Raw genomic sequence first — 17346 nt, 5'->3', positions numbered from 1 at the left:
CTTTAATCTTTGGACCACATTTTAATGAACTATATATCAGGTACTTTAAAAAAATTAATTCCCATGAAAGATTTATGCACAGTTATATGACAGTTGGTATTCTTTTTCTAAAACAAAACAAATAAAAACAGTTGTTTAGGTTTACTTTCAAACAAGCTTAAAACAACAATGCTAATCCTTACTTTTTAGTTGTTGGACAAAACTTATAGACATGTGGAAAGCTCACATTTTATCCAAAAGACCAGTAACCCATATTCTTTGTTCAACCCAATTTGTATCCACCATTTAAACTCATTCCAAGAAGAGACAATCCAACTGCTGGAAACAGTCATTACTGGACAATCATGATTAGTTTTACTTCAGTAAAATAAAAATAACTGAATGAAATAAATCCACCACAGAACTTTTACACTTTCAAATTCTGAATACATAATGTTTTAACCTGTGGGGATGAGAGGGCATGGGAAAGAGGCACACCTCACACAATCTGAAATTCACAGCAGCATAGACTCAAAGTGCAAAGGGCATATAAAATAAATGCCTTATAGGATTCCTTCAAAAAACTCATCAGTTTTTTTCTACATTAAATTCTTTAACAAGCATTAAAGTATATGCAAGATTAAGTCACATGCAACAAATGAAGATGAACACACTAACGCAATGTTGAAACTTTAATTATAAAATCCCCAAACTGGAACTAGCAACAGATAGTACTGCATGTCAATACAAATGGACAATGGCTTAAAAAAAATACACCAATTTAAATAATTTTGAGTAAATACTGTACAAGGGTATCTATATGTCTGTTAGCCTCTTGGAAATATAAAATCAAATATATCTGTAGTACTTAAAAATCATCATGTGTCATGTTATCCTGAAGCCTGATGAACACACTTTATAAATACAAGTTACATTTCATATGGATAACTGCGACATACCTAAATAACTAAACAGGTAACATTGGATTCTACCATATTAAAAAGCAACATGTTCACCTGCCAATTTATTTTATTCACAATGAAAAGATATTTGCAAATCTTTGGCATTAAGAATGCAAATACATTTCCAACTATGGGGGGAAAATGTTAGAAACAATATAACTGCATAATCTACAATGCAGGTGTGGAAAGTCTACATTTTATGTAGTTATACTATTTATAACAAAAACAGTTATTTAAGCTTACAACAAATTCACTTGAGGCCAAAAGAAATCTGTTTATTATAAAACAAGATACAAGGTCTTAAAAGAGAGCAAGGCAACATTAGATCAACCACATTAGATTTTGAAAATGAAGTGTAGTTTGAAAATTGTAAAGAAAGATGAATGTAGCTCCTAACATGCTATCCTCTTCTCCTCTTATAAATGGGATGAAGTGGAGAAGCAAAGCTTCAATGTGTAGGGATTAGAACCATCTGTAAAAATTAAAAATCAAGATTAGTGGCTAATTTTGAAACTGCTTTACTTAAATAATTGGCAATTTAACTTTTAGAATCCCCAGTACAAGTTTCCTGATCCCCTTATCTAGGGAATGAATAGAAACAGGAATGGAAAGAAGTAAAAAAAAAAACCACATTAGGGGAGAAGTCTATTGTATTTGCTCTTTTCCTTGAAATACCCATGATGAGATGGAAGCTCAGCTTTAGTTTTCTGATTGTCAATGCTCTGAGCTTACTTTGCATAAATATCACTTAGCAAAAAAAGTGAGAGCAGCACCCACTCTAAATGCCTGAATGGCTCAGTTTCTTCCCTATTCTGTGGGGGTTGAGGTCAGAGTAGGGGTGCAAATTGATTCACTCTGTCCTAGAATAGGATTTAGACTGATCTCAGAAAACCAGCAAGCTAGATGATCCTTAGACACTTGGTCAATTCTGAGTTGCAAATGGCACTTGAGGGCATCGCAGAAAAAATACTTCTGCATTAAAAACAATATTCAATAACTCCATCCCACAGTACCGTGATAATCTGGCACAAAATTATAAAAGTTTGTAAGAACTGACTTACTTGGAACTCTTATTTGGTAGTGATTAAGGGCAGTAAGAGCTTCTACTGCATCCGTCTTGCATTCCCATTCTAATAGGCCAGAGAGTGTTTTGGCAGAAGCTAAAAGATAAAATGTAATTGTTGTTTTCATGTCATAATCAACTGACTGAAAAAACTAAAGCGATAGGACAAAATTCACTTACGTTTTGCGTCAAACACTTTGTATTTAATAAATGTGAGAACTTCATGATCAAAACATAACTGCCAAGGAAACAAAAAGAGAAAAAAAATTTCTGAAAAGTTATGCCTAAAAAAGTACATCCTCTTTTCAGAAAGAAAATAATATTAAAGGAGTGTAGGTTAGGATCTCACAATTAAGTACTTATTATCAAGTAAAAAGACTAAAAACAATGTAAATAATTGACTTACTAGCTTACTGAACCAACCATCTTACTGAATAGTAAACAAAGATAAATATTTAAATATGCACTCTCACACCATTTGTAGATCAGGTAATTTCTAAAAACAATTCCTAAACTCAGGATGGACACAATTTTGCGTCAGCCCAAATTTAAGTAGATGAAAATGAATTATTCTATTAGCATAAGAGCTTACATATTTTACTTCAGTCTACTCCCAAGAAATTTAGCCAGAAACCCAGAAAGGTAAAACAAGGAGGTTGGAGCAGGCCATCTCATTAAGATTTCCTATAGTCATAACATTCCAAAGAAACACTGAGCAGAAAAGAGGAACAAAGACAACAGCTGAGCCATACAGGATATGAGGATGCAAATTAAAGAATTTCTATGCTTACATTTGTATTTTTAGGAGCCAATTAGTTCCTACCTTTGCAAAGGTGTCTTCTGTAACACACAATGGAACATTGTAATAATGTAGCACACAAGAAGGGGGTTGGATTATGTTCTTGGATGCCTGACCAGCACTTGTAAAGCGATTATTTTTGCTCATGGCAAAATCCTTGTAACTGCTTGTACCATCTTCCAGTTCAAATATTTGACTAGGAACTACTGAATGTTGTTTAGACACACTAAATATCAAAAAGAAAACATACACAACACATAGTATTACATAAAGGTCAGTCACCAAACCCAAAATATTACATACAATGTTTATAACAATCTTAAGGAAAACAAATGATAAATGTAGCTATTTAAGCTAATGAGTAATTAGTTTAGATTGTGATTATCCTTATTATTTACTTATTAACTAAAGGGACAAATCTACTGAATAGTTTTTTATGTTTTTATGTTAGAATACTTTTTTAATCATCTAAATAAAATTTCTCCATTTTTATGGGACCTTCACTTTCCAACATAACTTCCTCCCTTATAATCAAAAGTTTAAAAAAGCAAACAAGAGTTCAGCAAAACCAGCAAATACATTAATCAAGTCTGACATGACATCAGAAGTTTACTATCTTTTCAAGGAGAGAGGTATATGTACATACTGATTAGCACTAATTAGTATTATGGTATTTTAAAAGAAATATTTATTTAAATAAAAGTTTTAATGCAACTTGTTTTGGCAAGACAAAAAGGTCGGCACAAGAGTTTTCCAACACAAATACTATAAATGCCCAAATAAACATTCATTTAAGATATGCTTTGAATTCTTAAAATAAATTAAGTTAAAATTTAAACAATTCCAATAAAAATAAGAACAGAAATAGCAAGGACTATAAAAGGAGGACTTTAATACATATTCATTAAAATAAATTACCAAACATTAAGTCTTTTTCCAAATAATTTGACATTATTGAGATGTGTGACAGCTCGCTCTACAGCATACTCATCACCCATTTCTACCAATGCTGTACCAGGAATGGTTTTCATAAATTTTACCTGTCAATATAAAAGAAAAAAGGTAACTAATTCTACTATTCTATATCAATTTTAGAAGACACTATGAGTTGACCAAGAATGAAGATCACCTGCACTCTATTTTGGCATGCCACTGACATTTTTGCTTGATTTATGCAAATTCTACCAGAACATGAATACTGTTAGAATAAAATCTAAAGCCATTAATTAGCAACAACATGAATCATTTAATCTATTTACCCTTCTTGTCCATCTAACTTAAAAGAATAATAAAATAAAGTGCATAATTGAGAAGAAGCAGGGTGTGGTGGATAGAGAGAAAACCTTGAAATCAAAAAGCCCTAGGTCCTCTGAGAAAGACTGGTTCTATGACCCCGGACAAGTTATACAGCATCTCAGGACACTGGAAAACTCTTGATTGCAGAAGTCACCAATCAGTATTGGTAGAGGAAATATCCTTGCTGGAATTCCCTCCATCAATAAAATCATAGGTCTGAACAACAACCAAAAAAAGGTGAAGAAATGTAATGATGTATCTATTTCTCTTGAACTTTCTGGACTCACTTCACCTCCCTCAGTTTTTCAAAGATCAGTCATTTTGTTGAGTTGGGTCCTCCTTCCCCTGACCCAAATCAGAAACCACTATGACTTGCTACTTGGGTAAAAAAAAAATCATCCTTTCCAAACTTAGCTAAAGGGCTGGTCTTCCAAAGACAGACAATCCATCACCAGGCCAGGACTTCTTGAAACATGTTTTTGTGATTGTTTTTTGGAGTTTTTTTGGAAGGTCACTTAGTTGTCAAATATGCAATTCTTAGGGCTTGATTCCCTTAGTTAGGGAAAGGGAAAGGAAGGGAATAAGCATATATACTGCACCTACTATGTGCCAGGCACTGTTAAGCATTTATTTATACAAATGTTTCATTTGAGACTCACAACAAATCTGTGAGGTAGATGCTATTAACCTCATTTGACAAAAATAAGGCAAATAGAGGTTAAATGATTTGCCCAGGGTCACACAGAAGTGTCTGAGGTCAAATCTGAAATCAGGTCTTCCTGACTCCAAGCCCAGCTTTCTATCCACTTTGCCTCCTAGTTGCCCTTAGTGAAGATTTTAAAACCTAACCTAAAGACCCATTGTGGTCTTTAAAAGTTGTTTGTTTTTGGATTCTTTGTAATAATGCCCTAATATGAATGAACAGGAAGAATAAATTAAGAAAACACTGTGTATCTGGATTAGTTTCAGAACTTCTAATTAGATAGTGTAGCAACAAATGGTCACTTCACAAAGTTTACCTTTTCGATATTTCCATACAAGCAGAACAGATTGAAGACCCTTGAACAATTCATCTTCAGTTGATGTAACCCACTAACCATAACAACTGAACCAGAAGGATTTCCCCCATGCATATAGGAGGAAGAAGCCTGTGGAAGGGGATATGCAACAAGTTCAGGAGTATCTCGAGAGCCCATTCGGTAACGGCTTGGTAAAGGCAATAATGGACCATGTGAACCTACAAAAATGGTTGGGGGGGAAAAATGCATGTATTACTTATTTCATTTTGTAAAAGTTTTGATGGATGTACTTCATTAGTAGGTAACTTCCTAGAATTAATTTAATATCTATCCAAGAAAATATATTACTCATTAACTCATATTTCTGGCTTGTTTTTAAAATATACGTATTTTAAACATAAATTTCACTCATTTATCCTACACTGACATGGATGAATTAAACTACAAATTAAATATTTATTTTTATAAGATATCTGACATCATACAAGGAATCTTTTAATAATAATTTCTCATTAATGAGGACCTTTGGTCACCTTAGTGCTCTACTAGAGGAATTCATTCTCTATAAGCCATATCCTAGAGTAGAATTCACTGCAATGAACTTTTTCTTGGATTCCATAACTAATATGAAATCTAAGAAACCTACAGATTCTTTATTTGTCTGGGCAGCCTGTCCTCCCTAGAAACACTATAATTTCTAAGTAGTCAAACAAAGGACCAAAAGGTGCCCACACCAATGTATATTTGTTTTTATTTCTAAAAGTCTATTTCTTCCTATTGTTGATACCATTCTAAAGAACTTTGTTTTCTGATCACCCCACCCAGAACAGATAAGCACCAGCCCAGTAAAAAAAGCAAGAGAATCAAGGAGCTATCAGAGGTAGAAATTAATGAAAACAGCCAGAACAAACACAATGCTATAAAAAGCAGACACAAAAACTTAAAACACATTGCCATAGGACAATTTAGAAAAAAAGCAATAACCTTTCAACAATTATATACTTCACAGATCTAGAGCTGGAAGTGTCCTCAGATACTACTATATTGAATGATTTCACTTTACAGATAAGGAAACTGAGATGCATGGAAATTGTGACTTGCCTAAGGTCCAACAGGTAGTGATGATGGGATCTGAAACTTGGTCAGTGCACTTTCCCTTCATTAGTGCTTGAAGACATGCCTAAAATGCTCATGCTATTGAAACTGTGTCAAATTCATAAAATTAGTGCTTAGAAAGATAACACTTTAGTTATTTGGAAAATTCACTTATGTAGAATTACTCGTTCTCTGAAAATGACAGGTTAAGTGATGAGTTACTATAAATTTCCTAAAAGTAGTTTTCATCTCTGAATTTAAAACGTGTCTGATAACTATAATTAAAGAAGATATTAAACATTTACTGGAAATTTACAGAGACAAACCTTCTGGGAATCAAAGCAAACACAGTTCTGTACTCAGCACTGTTTCATTGCTGTTTAAGATAGTATGGCTTTGTGGGAAAAAAAAGTCTTTCCTTTTGAGTCAGAAAGATGTAGGTTCAAATTCCATCTATGGTAGGTAGTAGTTGTGTAACCAACCCCTAGGGAGTCATTTAACTTGTACCCTCAAGCAACTCCCAAATGATTATCTACAAAGATATAGACAAACTACAATCTGTGTTGGTACACTGGGAATTCCCTACAATAACTCCTGCATCCTTGGAGTTCTGCTCAAAAGTACTGAACTACCAGTACCATTATTTCTACCAGTTGACCTAAGGTTTCCACGCTGTCTACTTTCCCCAGCATACAAAGGAAAAGAGAATTTCTGGCATCTTCTGGCAATTTCTTCTGTTAAAATCAGGAAATATAAAAAATTTTTGGCTTGGCCTACAACTTATTTTAACTTTCAGAAGGAATTGAAGGCAATCATGGATCACAATTGAATGGTGACATGGAAATAGAATATGGCATATGTAGAGGGAGGCAGAATGAAATTAGCCTGGAAAGTGAAATGGAATCAAAGTTCCCTAAATTCCAGGGTATAGAGTTTAGATGCTTCTCAGTAGGAAAGCATAAGGAAGCATGATTAAACAGTGCTGCTGAATTTGAACCAAGAAGATCTGGGTCCCAATGTTGTTATTACTACTTGCTATGTGATCCAAAGTCACTTAACTTGTTTGGGTCCTAAGTTTATCTCTATATTATATATATATATATATATATATATATATATATATATATATATATATATATATTATCTGTTATCTCTATAAAATGAAAGTGTTCATAAAGGGGATCTTCAGTGTCTAAAGAAACTGATGTGGCTATGCAAGGGTACCCTCCATGAACTCAGATGAATAGATATCTACTAAAGATAGGTCACATAATCCAAGGATGGAAATATAAGAGGGACATGGTCCCATGAGGGAAAAAAAAAAACATAAAGTCAACCCTACAATTAGTACAGATTATGAAAAAATGTTCCAGGGCAATAAAAAACTTCTGGTGCTGAAATTATATGCCTATTAGTTAGGATACTAATTAGGCTAAATTAATGAATGTTATAAAATGCTTTTTTTCCCCCTAAAACAGTCAATAATCTTTAGACTTAAAAGAAAAGAGCAAAAATGGTTGAGAGTAAATTAAAAGTAATTTGAGAAAATATGATGACAATGATAATACTACCCAATTTACTTGTTCAATGTCATACCAAACTACCAGAGGACTATTTACTTTAAAGAGCTAGAAAAAATAATCACATAATTCATCTAGAGGAATAAAAGGGCAAGAATCTCATCAGAAATGATGGAGAAAAGTGAGAAAGAAAAGGGTCTAGCAGTACCAGATCTCCAATTGTATTACAGAGCAGTAACCATTAAAAAAAATGGTTAAGAATCCAAGAAATTCAAGTAATAGATTGGAGCATAAATATATACATGCGAACAAACATAGGAGTCTAGTATTTGATCAACCCAAAGAACTAAGGACTCAACTGGAAAGCAGTCTTATAGAAATCAGGAGAAATTAGGGTCAGACCAATTCTCATACCATATACCAAGCTGACCTCCAAATGCATACAAGATTTGAACATGATGAGTGTCATCATAAATTATAGGAGCAAGAAATTCACCTTTCACAGCTATAGGAGAAGAGCTCTTGGACAAGCAAAGAATAGAAAGGATCACAGAAGATAAAATGCACAATTCTGATTATATAAAATTAAAAAGGTCTTGCACAAACAAAAATAATCACAACTTCAAAAGGAAGGCAGGTAACTGGGCCAGGGGGTGGGGTGGGGGTGGGGATGGAGGGGGGGGGGTCTTTGCAGCAAATTTCTTTGAAAAATGTCTTCTTTCCAAGATATATAAAGAACTGATTCAACTGACAAAATAATGAAAAAATATTAACAGGCAGCTTTTTAAAGAAACCCAAGCTATGAATAGTATATGGGGGAAAATGCTTCAGATCACTAATAATTAGATGAATACAAATAAAACCAACTTTGTAGCTCTACCACATATCTACCAGATTGGCAAAACTGACAAAAGAACAGTAACAAATGCAGGAGGTACTGATAAAAAAAACAGACACATTAATGCACCATTGGTGCAGTTATTGTTTTGGTCATTTTGGAGAGCCATTTGAAGCTATACATAAAAAGCTATTAAACTGTGCATACACTTTGACCCAGCACAATACCACCACTAAGCTTATACTCTGAGAAAGTCAAAGAAAGAGGAAAAGGACCCACCTCTTTTATAATGGTAAATAACTAGAAACTAAGGTGGAGCCCATGAATTGGGAGAGAATGGATTAGCAATAACATTTCATTTACACACACTCACACACACAAAGTGTCACCTGGTAAAGTGAGCAGAACCAAAACTTAAACTATGGCAACAACATGCAAAGACAAAGAACTCTAAAAGACTTTAGAACTCCAACCAATGTGGTGACCAATCCACTTCCAAAGGAGTGATGATAAAGCATGCTTGTCATGCTAGGTCAGTCTCCTGAGTGAGAGATATGGACCCATAATGCAGAATGAGACACTGTAAGCATTTAATTTGATTCTGCATGTTATATGGGCTTTTTTTTTTTTAATCCAAGGAGGTAGAAGTGAGCAAAAATAAATCTTTGTTCATTAAAAAAATATTTTTCTTAAGAGTGAACTGAGGGGACAGGTAGTTTGTTCAGTAGAGAGAGGTAGGTCCAGAGATGGGAGCTTTTGAAAAGTTCAAATCTGGCTTCAGACATTTCCCAGATGTGTGGCCCTGGGCAAGTCACTTAACCCCCATTGCCCAGATTTTACTGCTCTTCTGTCTTGTAAACAACACACATTATTGATTTATTATTGATTGTAAGATGGAAGATAAGGGTTTTTTTTTAAAGAGTGAACTGAAACCCAAGGGGGAAAAAGGAAGATAATAAAAGTACTTTAATCTTTCCCCAACTACTGGTTTCTTCTCTGCTGCCTACAAACATATTTGGGTCTCCTGAACCCATAAAAAATCCTCATTTGATCCTTCTGAAGGAAGATAATAAAATTACTTTAATCTTTCCCCAACTACTGGTTTCTTCTCTGCTGCCTACAAACATATTTGGGTCTCCTGTACCCATAAAAATCCTCATTTGACCCTTCTGCCCACTCAAATTATCATCCTATAGTAGCTCCTTTCATAGCAAAATAGAAAAAGCTATTTATAATTGTGACTTTCCTCTTTCAATTCTCAACCTGTTGCAATACAGGTCCCAGCCTCTTCACTCAAATGTAACTTTTCATCTCTCCAAAGTCATCATCAATGATATCTTTTTTTAAACCCTTGCCTTCCATCTTAGAATCAATACTGCATAAGGCTAGGCAGGTAAGTGGGTGAGCCATAGCTTTAGTCCTGACACCTTTGGTTCCATGCTACCTACCTCCCCCCATATTCCCAATCCACTGCCAAAGCCTGGTGATTCTGCCTCCAGAACATCTGCTGAATCCTTGGCAGCTTGTCCTCACTGAGCACCGCTAGTCATTTGGATGAAGGCAATTATCTTCTAATAGCTCTCCCATCTAGTCTCTTCCCTCCCCTTCATCCCCATCAGAGAGCTGCCAAAATGATTTTCCTCAAGCCCAGGACTAGCCTCGTCACTCTCCTGCTCAGTAACACATGAAATTCTCCATTGCCTTTAGAATCAAGTACAAGTGCCTCCGTGTTGTCACTTACAGTCCTTCTCAGGTTGGCTCCAACCAACCTGTCCTAATACCCACATTTTATTCCCTTCACTCACTGGAGAATCCAGGCAAACTGGCCTCTTCCTGTTTTTCTAATGCCACATGACCTTCTCTCTCCATGCCTTTGTCTAGGCTTTCCCTCCTTCTCTGAATGCACTCCCTCCTCATTTCCTTCCAAGCTAAGACCAAGAATGACCTTCTAGAGGAAACCTTTACTGATCCCTCCCAGCTACCTACCACAATTACCTTGTATATATTTATGTATTTACATTTTGTCTCTCTTAATAGGATAGCTTACTGAAGGGATTGTTTCATTTTTATCTCTAGATTTCCAGACCATGTATTCTTTTCTTTCTTTTTTAATCCTTACTTTCTGTCTTGGAATCAATATAGTGTATTGGTTCCAAGGCAGAAGAGTAGTAAGGGCCAGGCAATGGAGGTTAAGTGACTTACCCAGGATCACACTACTAATAAGTATCTGAGACCAGATTTTAACCTAGGACTTCCTGTCTCTAGGCCTGGTTCTCAATCCACTGAGCCACCTAGCTGCCCCTCAGACCATGTATTCTTAACCATTTCTATGTCATGGATACTTAAGTAACCTGATGAAATGTAGGGATCCCCTTTTCAGAATGTTGTTTGGAATTAACAAGGAAAGAAATCATAATGAATACAGTTATTAAAATAGTAAAAGTTCCAAGATTCATGGCTCCCAATTGCTGCCTTGAACAGTACTTAGAATGCAACAGAATTAGTAAATACTTGCTGACTGAAAAGTAACCCAGTCCCAAATGAATTATATTACAGGAACTAAAATAACTTCAAGATATGGCTTATAAACCTGGGTCACTTATCTTTGAAGAGTTTTAGAAAAGGACAAAAATGCCATAGGACTTTAAAAATGCAGATGTGTGAATTTCTAAAAGGAAAAGGAGGGAGAGCTTGACCTTCATCACTGGGAAATTTCTAGATTTGATTATTAAATAGATGGTTCATGAAAACTTAGAGAAAGAGTAATAATGGAGAGATAGCATGAGTTCACCTTAGAACAAATCATGCCAAACTAACCTAATATTGTTTTTTAACAGGTTTGCTAACAAGTTTGGTAAGTCAGGGGAATGGTATAGACACAGAATACCTGGATTTTTTGTCAAGCATATGACAAATGGTGTGCATAAAGAAAATACACTGAAATAGTACAGTATGGTGGATTCATCTAGCACAGTCTTTTTAAATAACAATAAGTTCTAATTTTTTTCTACTACATTCCTTCTGTCTTCATAAACTTACCATATCCATCATGTCTAAAGGACGAAGGATGTTCTCCCAAAATGGCTTGCCTCTGACGACCCTTTCCTCTATCTAACACAGAAGTAGAAAGGTGATTTTAACAATTTGGATCTCTGCACTTGATAGCGTTCTCATACCGGAGTATTACATAGTATTACAATTCAAAGAAAGAAATTTGATTCTTGGTTAACTTTTAAAAACCATTCATATCCAGTTTAAACACAAATCATATCTGTTTAACACCAAAAGTTTAGATAAATATTTTTTTCTGCCTAACAAATTCCACTTAACTTGTAAATATCTTTTGGCCAATAGCAGATACAAACACTTTAGAATTTAATAGAAGGCTGGATAATTTTCAGAAAGTGCAAAGTACACCATGCTAAAAGTTAACATCATACAGGGTTTACCAATGTATGTCTTTAAAACAAGCTGTAAGTGCAGGACTTTTGAAAGACAGTACCTGAATCATACTATTAGCTTCAACAGCAACACATTTTCAAAGTGGGCTTCTTTCAAGAAGTTTCAGCATAAGCCAACAACAACCTGTATTACATGGTTTCACAATCAGTAAACAGAGAGTATTTTATATGTACATATACATATTTACAAATACCTACTGATTTATGAGAATGCTGAAAATTGCACATTCCTAGCCCATATGGTATCATGGATTAGGATTTCAACTATAACCAAAAGTCAGTTTCTACTGACTTAACAACAGGCAGTACCTTGAACAACCCCCAGTTTAAATATACCAAGATAAAGCTAACCAAGGGGTCAACATTATTGGATGAGAGCAATAAAACACTCTCAAAGTATTTTTACTCAACTACAAAGAAGTTATAACAGATTTCCCAAACCTAAAGAGTCATTAAAGCAAAATTTGATTCTAAAATTTTCAGGAACATTTGGTTAGTTTGATTTTTTTAACCTCATTATACAATTCTCAGAAGATTTGCTGACCAACTAAAGCTACAATGATCAGCCTGTTTCAACTTAAATATTTAAGACTTTAATTGGATCTTAGGGTTTTGCCAATAAGCCCTCAATACACCTTGAGCAAATGAGTTCCATGGGAGATGAGAAAAACTCAAATTTTCAAATTTGGAGAGTCACTTTATCTAGTAAAAGTTTAAAGTATTACTGATTAGTAATTCTTACAGAAATTATAGCTAGCACCTGAATGGTTCAATTCTGATAAAGTCAAAAGAGGAAATGTGGAGGGCTGGAAATTAATAAATCTGAATTAACCTAATCCCAGCTGACTATTAAGCTGTGGAATCTTTAGCAAATTACTTAACCACTCTATTCCTCTATTTCCTCATTTGTAAAATGAGGAATTAAGACTGGATGATTTCTATAGTTCCTTCTTTTTTATGATTTTCTGTATTTGAGACATTATTATACTACACTTAAAATAGGACAAAAGTTGGAAACGTATAGAGCAAAAAAATTCTATGAATAATTTCCTAAAAACTTGGCAAGGATTTAAAAGAATAAAGAAAAAAGAAACAAGCTCAGGTATTAATGGGTTCTCATTTTTTTTGCAGAGAAATTTAAATAAAGTTTTTTTTAAATAGCAACAGCTAAAAATAGTTTCATCCAGTACTAAGCAATAGGTTCTGTACTATACAAGCTAAAAACAATGAAGAAAAAGTTATGTTATTTATGAACCATATAGAGATAAAAAATTAAAAAATGTATTTTTCAAAGAATAACTACAATTCTTTTTTCCCCTGTTCCCCTCAGCCAAATTACCAGGGCACTATTTAAATTTAAACAATTAAACTGGAATAAACGAGTCTTTCTTAGAGAGAGGCAAGCAGTTAAAAAAATACACACATTTATAAATAATATTCTTAATGCTAAAACTTCAGTGAATCCCATGATCTCATCATGGGTAGTTTAGGCAACTATACAAATAAAAGATTTTATTTAGTTATTAATCCTGAAAGGTTGGGAAATCTGCACTCTTAAATGAGTAATAATTCACAGGTAAACCCTGAAAACTGACATAAATAAGAGGTTTCTCATCAACCATTCATCCCAATATTTGCATTAATAAGAATTTTTCAGTGTTTTATTCACACATGCCAAAACCTATATTTAGTAATTTCCCTAGGTAGGTAGGGAAAACATGGAGTTCAGCCAAACCAGAGTAACAAAACTCTCTGTAACCCCAGGATTGTGCAAATTAAGTTCCAGATAAAATGAATGGGCAATTGTCATTCAAGGGAGCAAAAAGTATAAATGAATAAACAATCACCTAGTCTTTTTTTGCTAGAGTATGCTGTTTAGCACCTACTACCCAAGAGAACTAGGATATCATTAAATGATGCTTTTTAATTCTATTTACTAAAATAAAATTTCAAAATCTAGTTCAAATGCTGATAGTCTAGGTAAGAACTAGCCAATACTGTAGCCCCCTTGTTAGCCTTTTACAAGATGCACATTTAAATTTGTATATTCCAGCATTACCACAGTTATTTGACAATTGTATGAATCAAATCTATATTAATGAAATCCAGCATTTCTATAAAATAGCTGAATATGCATCTCAGATGATTTAAAGCTTTTGTTTTCATATTTATCAATAGTTTAAATATATTCTACTTTGAATAGACATGTTTTCACCTCTTAAACTTCTAAAAATTACACAAATCATACATTGTTTAATATCTACTAAGAATTATTACAGAAAGTGACAACTTTTATAAACAGCCACTTTACAAAAAGCAATCTACACAGCAAGTTGTCTTTTTCTTTTACAAATGATGCATATTTTTAATTACTTTGTAAGATTAAATCCCTGTTCAATGTCCACAGTTAAGAATATATACCATTAAAAGTAACTTAATTGCACCAAATGGACACCTTCCTATTCCTTTTACCTTTAATATACCTGTGTGGACTCATTAAGTATTATCCATCTCTCTTCCCAGCCCAAGGCCTTAGGGTAAATTAATCCTGATTCACTACATAACAATTTTAATCTAAACTGTAAAGAACTAATTACAGTGATGTGCAAAATTATTTACAACATTGTAGATAAATTCTGCATTTTATAGACTTTCCTTTAATGAAATGTTAAGTTCTGCAACTGCAACCTTATGGGAGATCAGACCAATACATATACAATTGAATAAATGGGCACAGTCTATCATGGTGTTCATCCCATGCAAGTCTGAAGTATTGTTAAGTGTCCTCCTTTTAAAAACTGGTGGTGGTGGTGCATGCAGTATGCAGTCAAGGTGAATTGCAAGTCTGAGTTTTTTCAGAGGGCTTTTTGCTGATGCCGATGTGGTGCATGATGAAGTGTAGAGTCAGCCTGCTGGAGTCCTCTATCCTTCTTAATGCCTTGTCCAGCTTGGGGGGAAAAGTCCTTTCCATAGAGAAGCAGTGTGCAAGTTTGTAGTTTGTAAGGAATATTCTGAATCAGTTTCCTCTCCTCCAAAGAGTGAGAGCTGCTTGGAGAAATGCAAGTCCTGGAACTGCGAGCATGCCTGCATGTGGGGGCTCCTTGTTGAACTACATGATAGCTCAGTACACACCAGGAGGGGGCGCTAATGTTCAATGTTAATTTCTCCAGGATTACATGATGGCCTTTTGAAACAACGCATTCACAAGAAAGACCTCTTTTGAACTAACTAGTTCATTGAAAGAAAAAGAAAACTAACTGTATATAAAAATGCCAGCATATACATTTACATTTTATAATACACAAACACCTACCTCGCCTTCCCAAGTATGGTTTAGTGTAGTCCCAACTGTCATTGTCGTTCCTAATAACATTTAGGCGAGTTGGCTGTTAAGATTAAATGACAGTTAAATCCAAAGAAAAGGGCTAAAATACAAATACTGCTTTGAAGAAATGATAACTAAAAAATACATACCCTTGCATATTCAATTTTTAGTGTACAACATCCAGCATATATATCTGCTCCATTGAGTGCTGCTTTAGCTTTCTGGGCACAAAGAACTGATTCAAACATATGTTTTGTTAAGGAAATTTGTTTAAAATATATTTATTTTTTCTCCTTTCCTGGAAAAAGGCACAACAAAATCAGAAATCTTTCACATATATGGGGAATGTTTTACTAAGCAAAGAGGCTAGAGAAAATTTAAAAGAAAGGTTTTTTGTGGGGGGGAGGGGAGTTGTTTGGGTTTTTTGTTTGTTTTGTTTGGTTTTTTTAACCCTCACCTTCCATCTTAGAATCAATACTGTGTATTGGTTCTAAGGCAGAAGAGCAGTACAGGCTAGGTAATGAGGGTTAAGTGATTTGTCCAGGGTCACACAGCTAGGAAGTATCTGAGGCCAGATTTGTACCCAAGCCCTCAATCCAGAGCCACAGAGCTGTACCCTGTTTTTTGTTTTTAATGTATGGAGCCCCAAATGCAAATGAGACTATCAAATTTCCCATCTGTTCTTCTCATTCTGATTTAAAAGAACAACCAAAAAAATCATCATCAGATTTATAGAATTGTAGGGAGATATAATGTAAGATGAATTACACAGATTAAAAACACACTAATTTAAAGTTCTTAAAATCTTACTCAAGTAAATGAAATGTGGTTTCCAGCAGAAAATACTAAAATGGAAAAAAAAATTTTTTAAATACCTGGGCACTAAGGATACAAAAACCAAGCAATGCCCAATTACTGCCTTTGTTTAACTTGATATCTAGTAAAAAGGATGAGATAGGTCTTTCCAATTCTAAATTTTATGAAGCACAGATGAATATAATCCAAGTACTTAAAAGAGCTAAACAAAGTAGTATTAAGAAATTCAACCACTTAATTTGGAGGAGAGGAGAAAAATTAAGGATATACATGACTTGGCCCTTTATGGAAGGGAAGAATTTCAGATTTTATGATGAAGGAGGGAAAGATAAGGTCATTCTGGACATGAAGGATACACAGAGGATAACAAAAACTGACTCAGATCAAACTGTGATTAGGAAATTGGCAGGCGATTTTGAAAAGACTCTCAGTCCCATAATATAAAGGGAAATAATTTAAGATAAGGGTGCTAAGAAAGATCACAATTGTGGTGGGTCTTGAATTTCCAAAACAAAAAACTTACATTTTTCTAGGTAAACAATAGTCAGACCTATACATTAAGAATACCTAGCTAGTGGTGTGAAAGATTTATTAGAGAGGAATGACTAAAGGCAGAGAAGGTTATTCTAAAAGTCTAAAAGAACTAATAAAGGCCAGAAGAGTAATTAACACTGATACAATGCTTTCAGATTTGTGAAGTACTTGATACATATCTCATCTAACTAGATTATCACAACTTAATGAGATAGATACTATAGGAATTACTCTCCTCATTTTAAAGATAAGGAAATTACATCTCAGAGAAGTTCGGAGACTAGCCCATAGTCTCTCAGGGGTATCTGGACCCCAATTTCCCTGACACCAGGTCCATTACCCTTTCCCCTATACCACACACACTACAGCAGAAAAAGTGGTGAATGTGACAGTCACTGGCAATATAACTGACAAGATTTTGCTCCTAACAGAGATTTATGTAGCAAGGTCTCAAGCAAAAGGAAATGCAAGAAAAGATTAAAGGCCTAAATAGAGAGACTGACAGAAAGGTCCAGAGAACTGTGAGGTGTAAGTGGGGCGTGTGGAAGGAGTTCATGCCAGAAGGCTTTGATCTTTTTAAAGGCAGTCATATGCTAGGATAAGGTTGGGACAGAGTTCAGGGTTTGAAGAAAATAAAGA

The 17346-nt window shown here is 34.4% G+C and overlaps 1 protein-coding gene across 1 annotated transcript in view; it reads right to left on the bottom strand.

Moving 5' to 3' along the window:
• Positions 1-658: 658 nt before the first annotated feature.
• HNRNPLL (heterogeneous nuclear ribonucleoprotein L like) overlaps positions 659-17346 on the bottom strand; it is a 53916-nt gene continuing 37228 nt past the window's right edge. The window contains exons 5-13 of the mRNA XM_001364987.5: positions 15507-15603; positions 15346-15418; positions 11611-11682; positions 5119-5336; positions 3722-3843; positions 2828-3029; positions 2185-2242; positions 2003-2101; positions 659-1413 (exon numbers count right to left, since the gene is read on the bottom strand). Coding sequence (XP_001365024.2) covers positions 1358-1413; positions 2003-2101; positions 2185-2242; positions 2828-3029; positions 3722-3843; positions 5119-5336; positions 11611-11682; positions 15346-15418; positions 15507-15603 — 997 coding nt within the window. The 3' untranslated portion in view covers positions 659-1357. The remainder of the gene's footprint in view (positions 1414-2002; positions 2102-2184; positions 2243-2827; positions 3030-3721; positions 3844-5118; positions 5337-11610; positions 11683-15345; positions 15419-15506; positions 15604-17346) is intronic.

The sequence above is a fragment of the Monodelphis domestica genome, chromosome 1 (assembly GCF_027887165.1).
Source record: "Monodelphis domestica isolate mMonDom1 chromosome 1, mMonDom1.pri, whole genome shotgun sequence".
Taxonomy (NCBI): domain Eukaryota; kingdom Metazoa; phylum Chordata; class Mammalia; order Didelphimorphia; family Didelphidae; genus Monodelphis; species Monodelphis domestica.
The sequence above is the reverse complement of the archived record's forward strand: the minus strand, read 5'-3'. Positions and strand labels throughout refer to the sequence as shown.